This window comes from Lepus europaeus, chromosome 13, assembly GCF_033115175.1.
Source record: "Lepus europaeus isolate LE1 chromosome 13, mLepTim1.pri, whole genome shotgun sequence".
NCBI classification, from domain to species: Eukaryota; Metazoa; Chordata; class Mammalia; order Lagomorpha; family Leporidae; genus Lepus; species Lepus europaeus.
In genome coordinates, this window is record NC_084839.1 from 83,688,173 (window position 1) to 83,706,708 (window position 18,536).

Genomic DNA, 18,536 nt, shown 5'->3' on the forward strand with positions numbered 1-18,536 from the left:
GAAGCAGGTATCCGTATTGGCATAGACAGATTTTCATGGAGCTGTGCTATACAGAAACACCTGCTCACATGTGATCCTGGCTCCTGTTCCTGAGTCCAGGCTCTGTCTCATTCTGCTCATTCTCTCTCAGGGAACCCACAGCACTCTGAACAATATGGTCTACTGGAGACACCTCTGAGACTCCATGGAGGGAAGATATAGGAAAGGGAAAGTTCAGGTCATATTTTTTTCCTTGGATGCTCATTTTTTTTTTAATCAAAATGCTTCAAAAGTTATCCAGAGTTTCAGACTCAGAAACTTCCTTTTCTTGAGGTTAATCAAGGGCCCGGATGACCCTTCATGTATAGCAAGCTTTCTAGAAAACAAGGATGAGTCACCACCACGTGATGGACATAGTAAAATGGTCATTTCCTTATAATTTCTAACCCTCTGTTACATGTTTATGCACTAGAGAAGAACTCATTTACATTTATGCTCAGAAGAAAAGCAGAGAGTTTAGCATGTATCTTTTTGTGACTCAACTGTGCATGAGAAAAATGCTATGAAAGGATAGCAAAGAGTGAATCTAGTGTGGGCCTTATAAATAGAAATCAATATTTCAAGAGTCAAGGAGTACCATGAAGCAGAACATGGCCCTATCCAGGATAGTCATGAAATCTGGAATGGATGACCAGGGCTAGAAGAACCCCAGCATATGGCTGGCCAGTCCAATCTCCTCTATTCGTCAATAAGGAACACCCAGAGACACTGGGAATTGCCAAAGGCCACATGGCTAATTACGGTCAGGATGAGGATCCAAGTCTCTTGCTTCTCCATCCTCATTTAATGTAACACCTGCCACTCCCTGGCCTGTGTCACTATTGCTGTTCTCAGGGTCCCAAACTCCCTTGCAACCAGGAGTTCATACCAAAAAGAAGAAGGAGGGAACTGGGAACTGGGTATAGGCCCTTTGATACTAATGATTTGCATGCATAAAAAAGTCAAGCTCACATAAGATTGAAAGTTCATCTATGTTTGTAAAAAATGCTTTGAAAAACTGTCAAGCATGATATAATTTTTAGAAAATTAACATAATTACTCTATGATCTGCATCTGGGATACTAACTCAACAGTATTAACTTTTTATTATTGGCCTTTATATTTTCACAGTTAATTTATCTTTATATCTGGAATCTGAATCTGGCCAAAATAAAGCAGCTGATTAGGTTATTGGAAAATCCATCTCCCATGGAGTAGAGACCATGACAAGCAGAATGCTAATCTAGACACAATTCTGCCCAAGAAGAAATTGTGTGTGAAAAAGGAATTTTGTTTGTTTGTTTTTGACATGCAGAGTGGATAGTGAGAGAGACAGAGAGAAAGGTCTTCCTTTGCCATTGGTTCACCCTCCAATGGCCGCCGGGGCCGGCGCGCTGCAGCTGGCGCACTGCACTGATCCGAAGGCAGGAGCCAGGTGCTTCTCCTGGTCTCCCATGCGGGTGCAGGGCCCAAGCACTTGGGCCATCCTCCACTGCACTCCCGGGCCACAGCAGAGAGCTGGCCTGGAAGAGGGGCGACCAGGACAGAATCCGGCGCCCCAACCGGGACTAGAACCTGGTGTGCCGGAGCCGCTAGGCAGAGGATTAGCCTACTGAGCCGCGGCGCCAGCCTAAGGAATTCTGATATTAAAAAGTATTTCATCTTGGAGTTTGTGGTAGAGAAAAAAAAAAAGAGTCCCACATACACTAGAATAGGTTAGGCTGTAGCACAGTAACAAATAAGTTCAGAAATCCCAGTGACTTACTATAATTCAAGATTATTATTATTTGTAGCCACACCTCATCCATTTGCAACCATACTATCTGAAAAACATGACTTTCAAAGCTGATGCATCAGGTGGTCATTATGATAAAGGTGAACACTGGTCCTTGATTACATCACCTGAAAAGTATAACATCACATATAAGTCACTTCCCACTCACAGTTCATTGGCCAGAACAGACCATATGCCCGTAGGTTAACCACAAGGAAGTGCAGAAATGAAGACAGCTGTGAATAAAGTAATCCCATGAATGAACAGATGTCTATGTTCCCTGAATTTCAAGAAGTAGATACCAAAAAAGTTCAGAATATCCCAACTGTCCAAAAACAGCTATCTATGACTTGAAAAAAAGACTAAAAGGAAATACACCGAAACAGTAATAATCATCATCTCTAGTGATTTAGTTGTGGATTTTATTTTCTTCTGCATTTATTATATTTCCATAAAAATATTTAACAAATGCATTTTAGAATCCAAAAGAGTAATACACATTTTTTGAAATTGAGAAACAAGTTCAGACTAGAGATAACGTTGACTCCAACAAGCAAAATGACTCAAAAGGAAAGAGAATTTCTTCAGAAGGCATTTCTGATTAGACAATCACATTTAGCCAGAAGAGAAAAGTGAGAGACAAGCACAGACATGACTGTTGCCACACAAGAAGCTTTGATGAACTCTAATTTTTAAAGAGCATCTTCAGTGAAAGATGAAAAGAAAGACATGCATCCAAGGGAGAAGGCAAAAAGGAGAACGCCTAATTAAATACCATCTCAAGAGACAAGAACTGAGAAATAAAAAAGCACATAAATTAGCGAACAAATGAGCTAAGGCAAAGAGAGGGATTCAGAGCTAAATGAGGATTTGCTGAGCAAACACAAAGCCAGTCCCTTCCTACTGAGGTCCTCCACCAACTTGAACTTCCTGCATCTCCTCTAAGCCAGTCATCCACCTGTTGTCTAGGTTCCCACACTACTCGCTGTCTCTGTCACACAAGTGGGAGTTAAGGGAGCCAGTCTGGTCTCACTTCTCTACATAATCCCTGTCCTTTTTGTCTGACAATCTAGAACTTACTTTCAAAGACAAAGTTGAGGGGCCAGCATTATGGCATAGCAGGTAAAGCTGCCACCTGCAGCGCCAGCATCCCATATGGGCACTGGTTCATGTCCTAACTGCTCCACTTCCCATACAGCTCCATGATGATGGCCTGGGAAAGGCAGCAGAGGATGGCCCAATTGTTTGGGTCCCTGCTACCCATGTGGAAGACCCACATGAAGCTCCTGACTCCTGGCTTCTGCCTGGCCCAACCCTAGCTGTTGTGGCCATCTAGGGAGCAAACCAGAGAATGTAAGATATCTCTCTCTCCTGCACTCATTCTCTCCCCCGCCCCACCTTCATGTCACTCTGCCTTAAAAAAAAAAAAAAAAAAAAAAAAAAAAAAAAAAAAAAAGTTGATAACTCAAAAGTATAAAGCTGATTATGTCACCAACACACATGACCTTGATGGCTTCCTACTAAACTTTGCATCAAGACCACAGAAGGTCTGCCTGATTGGCTCTTGCTTTCTTCCTCATCCTCAATTCATCAACCCACTGCCCACCCCCACCTTTCTGAGCTCCAGCCTCAATGACCCATTTTTACTTATCTTACTTCACCACCACATCTGCTTAGTCTAGAATCTTCCTCTTTCCTCCCCATTGAACTACCCATTCCCAGTCTAAGACTAGCACAGCTGTTGCATTATGACTGTATTGTCTCAGTTCGTAATTACCTACTTGTATAGAAATTCATCGCTGAAGCACTTCATTGCCAGCTTTTAGGAGAGCAGGACCATAGCTAGTTTTGCTCAATTCATGGGTTCTATTCTTTGTAATTCTTTTTTAACTTAACGTGGAGAAGCCACAGGAGAGACCATTGCTTCAACACTGCCCTATTCCCTGAAAAGTCAGTGCCTCTAAGTCATAGGATATTTTGAACTAGAATTCAACAGTGAGTTATAATTTTACTTTCCACTCTCACATGAATTCTCCATGCAACTGTGGGGCATATTTGTCTTTTCAACCTGTTTCCTCTTTGATAAAAGCAAGAGTCCCTGAGGTGCACCCTTTTCTAACTTTTAATTCTAGAATCTTCAAGATCCTAACACAAAGCAGAGGAATTAAAAATTAATTTAAAAGTGCACAGGAAAGGAAAAGAGAAGGCCTTGTGGTTGAGGGTAAGCTCCTATGTCTGCATCCATTTCCAAAGCTTGGTAACCCTGCAACCTTAGGTAGATTGCTTAATCTCTCTAGACCGTGACTTCCTCTTTTGTAAAATGTAGTAATAATACCTACCCCACAGGTTTGATGAGAAGATTAAACGAGACACTATGTTATAACACCTGGGATATTGGTAGGCTACCATGGAAAGTCCTTTCCTTCTGCTTCCTGTCTTGGAATCGAAAAGCGGGTTATGATTACACAGGACATGAGTTGAGACCAAAGGCTCAATTGCCTCTGCATATAATAGTTTATGCATATTTTATTTCCTGAATAGGTTTTATTCCACCTGAAAAGAAATATAATCATTAATGTCTCTCAGTATCTACAAAGATTGGTTCTAGAACTTCCTCATCAGTACCTAAATCTGGATGCTCAAGTATCTTGAGTATGATCTAGTAATTGTCCATAACCCACACACATCCTCCTATATACTCCAAATCATCTCTTGATTACATGTAATGCCTAATGCAATGTAAATAGTTGTTATAGTGTAATGTTTAGGGGATAAGTACAAAGAAAAATGTCTGTACATGTTTGGGACAGATACAATCATTTTTCCTCAGTATTTTGGATACATAGTTGGTTGAATTCGGGGTGCAGAACCCACAGATACAGAGTGCTGACTGTAAAGATATGCTCTCCTGAAAACTCACAAAGATGTACTACGCTTGTCTCCTCATTCAAGTGAAACTGTCAGAGTCAAGCCCAGGCAACAATTTTAAAGTTAGTTCCAAAGATGCTTGCAGGTATTTCATATCTTCATGGTAAATGGCAAAACCATAACTGAAGTTCACATGCAGACTCCACCACTGACCATGTGCTCAATTACATATCACCCTTACCCTGTTCCTGGATATCACAGAATGCATTATGAAATTAGATTAGATTGAAAGACAAGAAGAGAGGGGTCAGCACTGCGGAACAGCAGCAGGTAAAGCCACCATCTGTAGTGCTGGCATTCCATTTGGGTGTGAGTTCAAGACCCAGCTACTGCACTTCCATTCTAGCTCTCTGCTATGGCCTGGGATACCAGTAAAAGATGGTCCAAATCCTTGGGCCCCTGCACCCATGTGGGGGACCTGGAAGAGGCTCCTGGCTTCTGGCTTCAGATCAGCCCAGCTCAGGCTGTTGCAGCCATTTGGGGAGTGAACCAGAGGACAGAAGACCTCTCTCTCTCTCTCTCTCTCTCTCTCTCTCTCTCTCTCTCTCTCTTTCTCTCTCTGCTTCTGCTCCTGCCTCTCTGTAACTGCCTTTCAAGTAAATAAATAAATAAATAAAAATCCAGTAAAAAAATAACCAACTGTTTCATCAAAAAAAGAAATACAAGAAGGGGGTAAGATATTTCAAATATTTTCTTTCCTTTTTAACAAGGATCTTAGAAAGTATGAAGAGAGTGTTTGAGGCAGGAAAGACCTGGAGATTGATCTACGTTACATGACATTGGTGTTGATAAGAGACTCAAGCATGTACATGCACGGGAAAGAGGAAATTGAGCTTGCCATCATCAGCCTTACTCCAAATGCTGGCTATACCAGTTTTGTGACCTTAGGTTAGTCCCTTAAGCTCTTTCAAGGGACTTGAGCTATGAAGGAGAATAGTAATAGGTAACTCTTACAGGTACAGTGAAGAGCCAGTGAGACAGTGCAGGTGACAGCTCTTTATGAACTATAAAACAATTTTTCACATGAAAAATATCACTATGATTCTTTAGACACACAATTTCCAAGCGTTTGAAGCCTGTTTACTGATCAACATATCTCATCTTGCATACTGAATTTTGTGGATCATGAAAAAAAAATGGTGATGCATAGCAAAACCCTTGGCACAGATTAAGTGCACAGTAAATTTTTTTCTATACAGTTTAGGTGACAATGAGTGAAGAGGGTTTTTTTTTTTAAGATTTATTTATTTGAAAGGCAGAAAGAGAGAGAGAGAGATCTTCCATACTCTGATTCACTCTCTAAATGGTTCCAACAGCCACATCTGTGACAGGCCAAAGCCAGGAGCCAGGAACTCCATCTTACTATCTGACATGGGTGGCAAAGGCCCAAGCACTTGCACCATTTTCTGCTGCCTTGCCAGGCACATTAACAGAAAGCTGGTTGGAAATGGAGCATGTAGGACTTGAACCAGCACTCTGGTATGGAATGCCAACATTGCAAGCAGCATCTTAATCCACTGCACCACAACTCCAGCCCCTCAAGATAGGTTTTTAGGGGCTTCCTTAGAGAGTCAAGAGATATTTGCAGGAAGACACCAGAAGTCCTTTTCACAGGACAGCCTCCCATACACACATATCCCAGGACCCAGTAGAGTCCTACTCATCACATTCCTCTCACCCTTCTCTAGGGCAGGTGATCTGGACAGTCTTTGTTCAGAAGAGCAGATTCCCCAAAAGAAAGCCAGGACCTCTCACTCTGAATCTCATTCATCCTGTTCTTTTCTTAAAAAACAGTTTCCAAGAAGATCATGAGAAGGCAAAGTTGGCTATTTCTCAACCGAACTCTCCTTGAGAAATTCAACAACCACAACTGGGGAATTCTCTACAATCGAGGAGTGAAGATAGGGCCAGGATGGGTGTTGCCACAGACAGTGGAACCAAGGGTGTTTTCCTGAATTGCCAAAGAAGTGATGTGTATTGCTCCAAGAACCCAAATTTCTTTAGGGCTTCAATGGCTGAAAATTTCCTCCTGATTTCAGTTTTCAAATCAATATTTTTAAAAGAACTCTATTTTCTTTGGTGAACTAAGGCATTACAATGACAACTCTACGGGTTCTCAATGATGACTGAAGCCATCATTAAGGTTGTTATTATTTTTGTTTAGTTACATCTCCATAGCACCCACATTCATGATGTGCCCAGCAATTGTTTCTTAGTAATAGTCCTCACAAGATCCCCAGAGGCAGAGGGGGTGACTGGGATTCACATTTCTGTGTTGTTCTGTCTGAAGGGGAACCAAGGTAAGTAGAAAAGTAGAGTGGGCTGCCCTCACTGTATGGGACCTATCATAGACACTCAAGTTTCTGCCCCAAGCTGGTCCTACACTTACATTGCCTATATTCAAGATGTGCTGGTTTGTGTGAACCCTTAATAATAACTATTGTAACACCAGGGTTATGACCAGGAGGAGCCAAACTGCTCAATGCAATCAGAATCAGAAGTTTTATACCTACAACAGATCTCAATGATCATTTAACAGACCCCATTGTTTACAGTTTAAACTGGACCAGAGAGAATAATTTATCCAACTCAAAGAGCTGCTTGACTCCCACTTCTGTACTTCTTAACTTTTTTATACCAGATTTCAGTGCCTCACCTTCCTCACATTATCTTTTTTTTTTCCCTTTCCTCTACACTTTTCTCCCATCCATTTCATTTCTTTTAAATGTTCATGGCTTAAATTCCAGCTAGGAAACCTGAAACATTTATTTGTTAAGAATCTTGATGTTCTACCACCTGAAATGGACTCCCCTTGGGATGCTAAAAAAATCTTTTAAAGATAATGACTAGACACCACTGATGCTGTGTCCTACATTAAGATTCCACACCTTCCCTCCCCCAGCATCTGCAGCTAACCTCACACACCTCGGGGTTATCCTAGACTGAGATCAGACTTTTCTTTGGATTCTGGTAGAGGCCACCTAATGTAATGCAGCTAGGGCTGGATGTTCTCTTCAGAATCTCCATCACCTCTGTTAGAAAAAAAAATGGGGGGTGGGGGATAGTGCTGTGGCACAGTAGGTTAAGCCTCCACCTATGGTGCCAGCATCTGGGTGCCAGTTTGAGATCTGGCTGCAACACTACCAATCCAGCTACCTGCTAATAGCCTGGGAAAGCAGAGGAAGATAGCCCAAGTACTTGGGCCCTTGCACCCATTTGGGGAGTGAACCAGCAGATGGAAGACCTTTTTTGTCTCTCCCTCTCTCTGTAACTCTGCCTCTCAAATAAAAATAAATCTTTTACAGAAAGACTTAATCAGAAAGAAAATGTGTTGACCATCTTCAGAGCAGTAAAAGAATCAAACATATGTGGCTAAGTGCTTTTTTGTTCCTCTATCTATTCCTCACCTGAGGATTGTCACCCCCAAACTCAGAATGATGTCTATTCAAGCAAACCTCTCTCTTCACACACACACACACACACACAAATGGATCATTGTGCCTCAAATGCTACCCACCCCTTCACTCACAGGAGCTGTCAAGCATTCCACCAGTTCACACTCAGCTCTGGGGAACCCTAAACAGATTAAGCCAAAACACAAAGTACAACTACTAAGCTTCTCTCCAATTCTGATTTGGGAATTTCTCCCTTCCTCCTCCCCTTTATATTTTTAGAAACTTGATGTTTCCTGTTCTTCTTCCCTTTTTCTAAGATTACATGTATATAATTACAAAGGTCAAAATACTAAATGAGTCAAATCAAAAACTTCTGGAATCTTTGCAGTTAATAATATCGCAAAAAATACAATCTGTGAATGAACGAGAGAAATAAAAAAGCAGAGTTCTTCCCTGTAAATTCCCATGACACAGTGTGGCCACGCCTACTTAGGAGAAGACAATTACAAAAGGCGAAGGAGCCTGACTCAGGCTTAGTTTTCCAAGCAGAGAAGGAGTCAGTTCATTGGCACTTGAGTCGGCAAAGGTATTGTCCTTATCACATCTCTGGCTTTTGAAATATTTTTTTGTTTGTTTTTCTCCTTGGCTGATTGTCCTCAAACTGCCTTATCTAAAACTATCACCTCTTCCTTCCTGCGTTGTGTGTGTGTGTGTGTGTGTGTCCCTCCTGCTTTCCTGTGTGAGCTAGAATCACTATCAAGTTTTAGAAAACGACTGTGTGGTTTTACTAATGGGGAATGGGAAGACAGCAGAACTGGCTTCATATGAGTATAGCCATGGTCCATGGAAAGGAATCTGTACCACCAGATAATGGAACATTTCCATCTCTCTCTCTCTCTCTCTCTTTCATGTGTTTTTAAATTTTTAACCTATCCAAATTTTGCCTACTTTCTGCAGTGTATTATGTTGTGCACATATGGAATACCAAGATAAAATAAATAAAACATTCTTTTTTTATTTAATGAATATAAATATAAAACATTCTAAAAGAAGTTTACAATCTAGTAGAGGAGGCAGATGCATATACAAATAATTCGCGGGAGTGAGAAATACAAGGGAAATGCTGAGTGTGGGCTAAGTCATTCAATGAAGTATCTCAAGAAGTACAAAGCAGAGGTGTCCCCCTTGGCAGGCATCTGGTTGAGAGGCTGACAGAGCTGACAGCCACCCGTGTTCTCTGTTGCAGAAATCAAGATGGCCAAAGTCCCTGACCTGTTTGAAGACCTGAAGAACTGTTTCAGGTAAGAAACAGATTCCATCTCTCGGGGTTTAATGAGGGGTCCAAGGTGCATTCGATTCCAGCTGGCAGTTACAGTGACCAGCATGGGGCCAGGCTGGCAGAAGCCACAGAGATACATGCTAGCCCTGAAATCAGAGCAGGTCACAGATGACCCAGGGAGCCCAGGCATCCAGGGAGATAGCCATTTTAGAAAAATTATTTTGGAGGTGGACTGACTCCTCCATGAATTTGGACACAGCCTCGGTTGAGTTCATGGGCTCTGCCATGGTAATAGGCTTTAATGGGCACCTGAGAGAGAATCCGCTCTCAAGAAAGCCTGACCTTCGTGGGGAAGAGGAGATGGCTCCACTGTGACTTGAGCCTGAGACGAGCTGTTCACCAGCAAACCTTATTTAGACATAGAAGAAAGGTCAATGAGCAGACAGGTAAAATGAGGGAACATTTGAAACTAATGTGCTGTTCCATTACTATAACAAATACTAACGCAAACTAGGTGATCAAAATCTTGCCTTGGTATTTTACCAAGTGTAAATTATTAAAGCTGTCTCAGTGAATACATGAAAGTAAAGTGTATCAGAGGATCTATTTGGTTAAAGTAAAAATGAGGCACTTTCGAAGTATAGTTTTTCTCTCAGAGTTTCACATTTTTTCCTGAAATTCAATTAAAGCCCTTCAATTTGTTAGCCAAGCCTAATTTTTATAGATAAAGCTCAGGTAAAGCTCAAGGACTGGTCTAATGATTACTAACTCCACATGAATGCAATATGAATTACCAGATGCAGGTGTACGTGTCCTTAATGTTCGCAGATGACAGTAATGTGTGTATACCCATGTTAGCTGCCCAAAATCAATGTGGTTATTAAAATATGGTGATCATAGTGAAATAATGAACAGCATTACATTCTCTTCATTTTATGTTAACAGTGAAAATGAGGAATACAGCTCTGCCATTGACCATCTTTCTCTGACTCAGGTAAGAAAATGACTGTAATTCTAAGGGGACCACTAGTTTTACACAGTAGTTTCTCCACCAGAAAAGCACAGCAATGGCTTGAATCTTCGATGCTTTTGTTTTACCCTCACTGGAGGTCACAACACCTGTATTTCTTCCTTGCAAGAGAGACCAACTTCCTCCCTAAACTAACAATTGATGGCATCACTCATGTTCACCAGCTTTCGCCAAAACAGAACAGAATGGTCCTGAAGCCCTAAGAACTGCAGTCTGCTGGATCAGGTCTCTTCAGGATGCCGGCTGTCCTTCTTGAGACGGCCCCTCAGGTCAATTCACCAGGCTCTTCTCCTAACATGGTGCATTGTGGTAGTCCTCTCTGACACCAGCACCAGATGTTAGAGACAGCCCCCCAAACAGTCTAGCCCATGAAGATGAGATGGAAGAAGCAGGTCAAGTGAAAGTAAGAAACTGGCAGTCACTCACCCAGATATGTTACTTTGTTGGGAGACCACAAATAGACATACAGGTACTGCCACATGTGTCTTTATAACTGCTTTAAGAGCTGTTCCCAGAGGTACATGCTCATCCCTTACCATCTGTGGGGTACTGGCTCCAGGAATACCACCCACCCTACCCCATGCACCATGAATACCAAAATCTTATATTAAACAGCATCATATTTGCATATAATCCATACACATCCTCCCATGTATTTTAAATCATCTCAGAATTACTTGTAATATCTAATATTATATAAATGCTATGTAAGCAGATGTTATACAGTGGATTGTTTAGGGAATAGTGACAAGGATAAATGCCTGTATATGTTCAATCCAGACACGATGGGGGGAATCCATGGTTGTGGAACCCAAAGATATGGAGGGATACTATACTCTTTAAAATACTTTGAGGGGCCGGTGCCATGGTGTAGTTAGTAAGGCTGCCACCTGCAGTGCCAGCATCCCATATGGGCACCAGTTCAAGTCCCAGCTATTCCACTTCTATCCCAGCTCTCTTTATGGCCTGGGAAAGCAGTGGAAGATGGCCCAGGTCCTTGGGCCCCTGCACCCACTTGGGAGACCTGGAAGAAGCTCCTGGCTCCTGACTTCAGATTGGCATAGCTCCGGCCATTGCGGCCATCTGGGGAGTGAACCAGCAGACGAAAAACCTCTCTGTCTCTGCCTCTGCCTCTCTGTAGCTCTGCCTTTCAAATAAATAAATAGATATTTTTAAAAATACTTTGAGCACAGTCAAGTAGATGTTTAACCTTCTGAGGGGGAAGGCTACTACCATTGCCTAAGGTCGTCAACTTATTTCTTTATACCATGTCATTTTTTGAGCATGCAGAGAGAAAAAAGTCTTACAAAGAAATCACACTCTTTCAGAGAAAACCTAGAGGAGAGGGAGGAAGGAAAGGAGGGAGAAAAAGGAAGAAGGGAGGAAACACAGGTTACCCAAGACCAAAATGTAGTTCCTTCTCACTGAGTTTGCTAGTTTCAGGGGTCTCATTTCTCACTTGTCATTGTCTTTCCTCACAGAAGTCCTTCTATGATGCAAGCTATGAACCACTTCACGAAGGCTGCGTGAATAAAGTTGTGTCTTTGAGTACCTCTGAAACCTCTGTGTCACCCAACCTCACCTTCCAGGAGAATGTGGTGGCAGTAACAGCCAGCGGGAAGATTCTGAAGAAAAGACGCTTGAGTTTAAACCAGCCCATCACTGATGTTGACCTGGAGGCCAATGTCAGTGATCCAGAAGAAGGTAAGGGGTAAGGGGTCAAGCACAATAATATCCTTTCTTTCTTTGAAGTAAATAAGGAATTAAATCAGAATCAGAGAAAATAAAATTAAAATTTATTTAATTTTAAATTAAATTTAAAATGAATAATTTAAAATAAATGATTTAAAAGTAAATAAAATTAAATTTTATTTAATTTTAAATTAAATTTAAAATGAATAATTTAAAATAAATGATTTAAAAGTAAATAAAATTAAGTCAGAATCAGAGAAAATAGAACCTAGTGTGAGGATGACAAGAGGCCAGCCAGGCATTAGTCTAGTAACTGGAAGGAAGGGAAGTGAGTTTTGAATCCTTCTCTATTAGCAACAGATTAGAAGTGGCCTGAGTATATATACTTGCTCTTGTACTCATTCTCTGGCCAGGTTGTAAAGGTTGTTTGACTTTTAGTATCTCAGGAGAAAGTAGTTATTTATTGTTAGTGAATGGCCACTTAACAAGATTGTTCACCTACTTACTATTAACTATGCCTCTTTGGACATGTTACTTAATCTTTCTGTGCTTCAACTTCCTCTGCTGAAAAATGGAAATAGAGTCCCTACCTCACTGTGTTGTTATGATGAGTAAATCAGTCAACATTTCCAAAGTTTTGGGCTACTGCTGTATAGTAAGAACCCAAAAAATGTTGTTACTATTACTACTACTACTACTAACTACTACTACCACCACCTTTATTAACAATACCAGCACTATTAAGGTATTCATGTCTGCACTGTCTCTAGGCCTTAGAACAACTCTACATTCTAATGAGGATGCTTCAAAAAGTTCATGGAAAATGGAATGAAAAGTTTATTTTGGTGGGAAAAAAACAACCCTTTGAAACCCATGCTCTACAAAAAGTTTGTGGAAAACACAAATTATGATGAAAAATAAAAACTATGCATGGATTTCAAATTTTTTTTTAAGTCCTTTTGTTAGTTCTGTTTGCCCATGGACTTTTTGAAGTGCCCTTGTATATGAGGAAATTAAGCTCACCGATATAAGTAAACTGGCCAAAGGCAGACACTATATAAGTGGAAGAGCCTCAAATATACTTCAGCTACGACTGTATAAACCATAGTTTTTCTTCCATGTCTTTACTGAATGAGCCTCCATATGAAATATAAACCAAATATTCTTGTATATCAACATAACATCAAAACAATAGTATATGTTCACCTGGAAGATTTTAAAATACAAGAAAACATAAAGAAAATGAAAGCCACTCATATTGCCACTGCCAACCTTGTGTTTCTTTAAAGCCTATATTTATACACTTAGACAAAGGGGTTTAATGCTTTAAGAATATGCTTAAGAATTTTATATCTTAAAATTATATCAATCTCATTTGATCAGTATATCAATCTCATTTGAGAATGTCTATCAATAAATCTTCAGCTCTGTTACCATTTACTTACTTAGAGTCCTAAAAGTAGAATTACTCAGACACATGAGGATTTGAGAAACTATTGATACCACTTTCCAGAAAGGAGGTAGACCTGTGCCCTCAGAGACATACAATTCTCAATATACTCATTTTTTTTTTCTCACAGTGCATTTATTGGGAAATACAGATGGGAAGACTAGTAGTCTTCTGGGTCACTTACAAACTCCAAACAACCAAAAATGAGAATGTTGCACAAATAGTCTCTTTTTTAAGGAAAATATTGCCTGAGGGATAAAGTTTGGGGGGAAAAGGCAAATAAGTATCCACAAGATAATTCTAGAATCAGTCCCACTGCTTACCAGCTGATCTCCTTCCCTCCATTTCCATTATTGGACTGGAAGCTTCTTAATGTCCCTCTTAGAGCTGTTTTCTGTGCTTGTAGGAGAGTGTGTATCATCTGTGTTAGCACCTAGACACTAATCTGAACTTGTAATGATGGTTTTAGGAATCATCCAGCCCAGATCAGTACCTTCCATCTTCCAGAGAAACATGAGATACAAATACTTGAGAATCATCAAACAAGAGTTTGTCCTGAATGATGCCCTCAATCAAAGCCTAGTTCGTGACATCTCAGATCAGTACCTCAGGGCAGCTCCACTACAAAATATGGGCGATGCAGGTAAAGAGCCAACTATGTCACCCTCCCCTCTGGTGTTTGTTTGTTTGTTTTCCAAGCTTTCTGCTCTCAACCAGTAAACCTCTCTAAATCCCAACTTAATACAATTCTTCTACAATAGAATGAGGCACATAGCTCCCGGTACAAAACAGAATCTGATCAAAAACAGAAGTTTAGGCCAAATCTGAATGATCTACAAAACAGGTTTCTGTCTTCGAAAGAATGAAGTGGAGTGCAAAGCTGCGTGATGCACTATCTCCTTGGTGCTTTCAGATGGGTCTTCTTGCCCTAATTTTAAAGATGAGGAAATAGAGTCTCAGAACTAGTAAATGACGTACTCAAATTTACCCAGAAGCCAATGGGAAGAATTCCTCTCCATTAGAGAAAGCCTATACATCAAAGTTACAACTAAAACTTTTATATCAACTTCCTAAACTTCATTTTAGGTCATTATGATCTTGTGAATTATCAAAGTGCAGGGTTTTATCCCACCAATGTAATTACAAGAGTTCTGACAAATACTTATTCAGCCTCCAAACATTTAATATTCAACACAGGAAATTTTTAAATATTAACCTGATATTTACCTGCCTGGTAAATGTGATACATACTGTGAAGGATCCAAAGAAGAATAGTATTGCATGCCAGACTTCATGTATACCATAGTTGGGTACCTAACTACATAACACACACACACACAATCTCACAATCTGTATAAACTCCTGATTTTCCTTCTCTTTCACAGTGAAATTTGACATGGGGGTCTACATGACATCAGACGATTCTATACTTCCTGTAACTTTAAGAATCTCACAAACTCCACTGTTTGTGAGTGCCCAGAATGAAGATGAACCTGTGCTGCTAAAGGTCAGTTGTCCTAAGTCTCCAATTTACTCTCCTTTACATCCCACACATTTATAAATGATCCCAAAAGGTGACACACTCCTCTTCTCTTGCTACTACAACCCCAACCTATCCATGCCACCCCCATCTGAATTCTCACCCAGCCTCTGAGGCGATCCTAGGCAGGGTCTGTGGAAGGGGATAATGGAGGTGGCAAGAGTAAATATGTGAAAAAGTGTTTTCTTCCTTTTCCCTGCCATACCTGAGCCTTATTTACCTCCCATGCCTGCACAACCATTCTTTCTATCCATCTTTTATGACATCATCTGTGACCTACTAGGCTTTACATCAGTGGAGCCTGCCTTCAAGAAATTCAAATAAGCCAACTGTTATCAGAGAGGGTTAGTCACTAGACAATTGGCACAGAGCAAAAGCTGGGTTCCAATACTCAAACTCTGGCCCTCCGACTCCAGTGCCTCTCCCTTATCATTGGTGTCAGCATCACCCCTCACCCCAACCCCATCTCCAATCCCACCTTGCCTCTCAAATACACAGACACACACAAGCATGCCCAAAATAGCACTAGTTTTCTCCACTAATAAGTAGTTGACTCCTATTCAGTAAACGTATAACCCAAAGGCTCTTATCCCCAACTAGAATTTATGTGATGTATGTGTTTCTCTCCCTGGTCAAGTAAAATGAAAGTAATGTCTACAGAGGAGGGCAGTAGCTTCATCCCTTAATTCATCCAATAAGCATTATTTAGGGAGTGCCATCTATTTTGTCATGCACACTGCGAACTGCTATGTGGACAAGTGTGAGTCAAAGTCCCTAGGTATTAGAATTTAGCCATCTGGGGGACAGAGACAATAGAGAAGCCAAACAATCAACAAAAGCTGTAAGATGCTCTTTCAAACAAAGAAGGTGCTAAAATGGGGGAAATGAGAGAATGCTATTTAGATAGAGTAGCAAAGGCAGAGCTCTGTGTTAGATGAGAGCTACTGATAGGAGGGAGCAGGCCATGTGAAAGGGTGGACGGGGCATTCTAAATGGAAGGCTTGGAAGGGTCTGAGCGCACCCAGGCACTAGAGCACCAAGAGCAGGAAGGCCAGATTCAAGGATCAGTAGAAGTAATCTCGAACTGGAGCTTTGTCAGAAGTAAGATATGCAGAGGCTGCACAGCTCACATTCGGATTCCATTTGAGGTGCAATGAAAAGCCACTAAAAACTTCAGACAGTTCAGTGTCCTGACCTCATTTGATGTCCTACAACAGACAGCACATCAAAAGGAAAACAACGAAGAAAGCAGAAAGCCCGATTAAGAGTCATGTGGGTGGAGTAAGGAAAACAGGCGAAGAGAAATAGAAGTTGGATTATTATAGAGATTGAACAACAGGGGAAGAGGAGGAGCTCCAATTACTGAGATGGAAAAACCTAGGAGAGGAATGTGTTTAGTAAAAAAATTCTTGCTGACATGGAAACACTCAAACAAGCTTCAAAAAGATATTTGCTTGCTTTACATTTAAAAGAGTAGGACATAAACATCTCAATTTGGAATTTGAAATTTATTTTTCCAATAAAGTATTGTTAGATTCTATTCCCACTCACAGGAAAAGTACAGTCTAAAGAGATTTTGTTGAAAGGTTTCAGCAACTTGTACACCTGAAAAGTTTTGTCTGTGTGTCTGTGTCTGTGTGTGTGTGTGTGTGTGTTTAACCTTCAACTGTTGACTAAAACACAGAAATAAATGTCATCTAAATACTAAATAGTTTTCTTGAAGATAGGATTTGCACAGTTAGCAAGCAAAATCCCTAGAGGTCTTAGAATCACCAGTGGCATATTTGATGCAAAATGCCTTTTGCCTATGTTTAAGGCAGGACACAAACTGTTTCACACCTGCCTGCATAGATACATTCAAACACTAGTGTCATTGGCAATCTTCCTGACTGATTTAGATTTCTTTCTGGTTAACTAAGAAAATCAGCTCTTATAAATAGACCAAGCCATACGTCTAATAGGCATGTGATAAATGCTTGATGAATGAACAAATGAATGTAGAGCCTAGCTCATCATATCACAGTCATGGTCCTAAAGTGTCGTCTCTCCTGAAGGCCAAATGCCAGGACGTCCTTTTTCTAGCACCTCCTTGATCTCTAAGAGAATTCTGTTCTCTTTGCACAGGAAATGCCTCAGACACCCAGGATCATCACAGACAGCGAGAGTGACATCCTCTTCTTCTGGGAAAGTCAAGGCAATAAGAACTACTTCAAGTCAGCAGCCAACCCACAGCTGTTTATCGCCACAAAGCCAGAACATCTGGTGCACATGGCAAGGGGGTTACCTTCGATGACTGAGTTTCAGATCTCATAAAACCAGCCTTAGCTCTGGAAGTCCACTCACTAGTGAAGTGTTGACCATCTGTATGTACCGTGTACATGAAGAAGCCAGTCTTCACTCTTAGTCATTTGCTGAGCATGTGCTGAGCCTGCATAATTCTGCATGAATGTTTCCCCTCTTCATAAGAGAGAAGCCAAGTCTAATGGAACCAACACTAACATATAATGTTGTTTGTTGTTGAAAGATCACCCTATACTTTGTACAGTGCCAATCATTTTAATTATTGTTCCTGATAACTACCTTAGGAGGACCAGGGCTACTGACTATGGCTACCAAAAAGATTCTACCCATATTACAGATGGGTTAGCTAAGGCATAATAAAACTAACAGATACACATAATGATAGAATGAGAAGCTACACAGAATATCATTTCGACTATTTGCCTTCTGCTTTTAAGACTGTTAGATCCTTAGTCAAATAGCATAAGTTCCTGGAACCTCAGTTTTATTGTTTTCAAGATGGAAGAAATAAAACCTACATTGTTCCTGCCTTAATGGTTCTTTGTGTCAATCAGTGAGGTCATTTTGTTAAAATACTGCTTGAAGCTGAGCTTCAAGGAAAAAAATGTAATCTTATTTTTAAGTTATTTATATATATATGTATTTATAAATGTATTTAAGATAATAATAACTATTATTATATTTATAGCAGTTTCTTGAATAGTCTTGAGTTTGACTAGGCAACCTTAACAATAGTGCACAGTGTTTTCTAGACAGAATGAGTCTGTTCTACTTACATGAGAATACTTTGATCCAAGTTGTACTTTATACATAGCCAAGAAGCTCTCAGTTCTGGTACTGGAGACCCTGTACTTATGATAATAAATTATTTGTAATTTATTTGAATGTTTGAGCTGATAACTGGGCCAATATTTCACTCTTCTGCCCTTAAACTTATCTTCACATTCTTCTGTCACTCATTTTACCTGTAGTCAAATCATACTAGACAAAAGTGGATGAACTTAACTTTGGCAACCATTGCATTCAAAGTTTCATTTCTGGGATGTAATTAGGGCTTCTAGTTTCTAAAAATTGACATCAAAACATAGTGTTACCTTTTATCTGCAATAATGATTGATTTGTTATTATC

At 40.4% G+C, this 18,536-nt stretch overlaps 1 protein-coding gene across 2 annotated transcripts; it reads left to right on the plus strand.

Annotated features, from left to right (window-relative positions):
* The first annotated feature begins 8,650 nt into the window (after positions 1 to 8,650).
* Positions 8,651 to 17,983, plus strand: IL1A (interleukin 1 alpha). 2 transcript variants are annotated; one of them, XM_062208744.1, is made up of 7 exons: positions 8,651 to 8,701; positions 9,362 to 9,416; positions 10,340 to 10,388; positions 11,906 to 12,128; positions 14,036 to 14,209; positions 14,952 to 15,073; positions 17,231 to 17,983. In XM_062208744.1, the coding sequence occupies exons 2-7, from the start codon at positions 9,370 to 9,372 to the stop codon at positions 17,417 to 17,419; spliced, it is 804 nt and encodes a 267-aa protein (XP_062064728.1). In that variant the 5' UTR covers positions 8,651 to 8,701; positions 9,362 to 9,369; the 3' UTR covers positions 17,420 to 17,983. The 2 variants fall into 2 exon arrangements, with proteins under 2 accessions (XP_062064728.1, XP_062064729.1); XM_062208745.1 differs by having other exon boundaries at positions 11,909 to 12,128.
* Positions 17,984 to 18,536: the final 553 nt, after the last annotated feature.

What these genes read in the sequence shown, in the direction of transcription:
- IL1A (XM_062208744.1), top strand. Translation starts at nt 9,370, where the DNA reads ATGGCCAAAGTCCCTGACCTGTTTGAAGACCTGAAGAACTGTTTCAG. An exon ending in ACCATCTTTCTCTGACTCAG is followed by an intron (nt 10,389 to 11,905) that starts GTAAGAAAATGA and finishes CTTTCCTCACAG; the next exon opens with AAGTCCTTCTATGATGCAAG. An exon ending in ACAAAATATGGGCGATGCAG is followed by an intron (nt 14,210 to 14,951) that starts GTAAAGAGCCAA and finishes TCTCTTTCACAG; the next exon opens with TGAAATTTGACATGGGGGTC.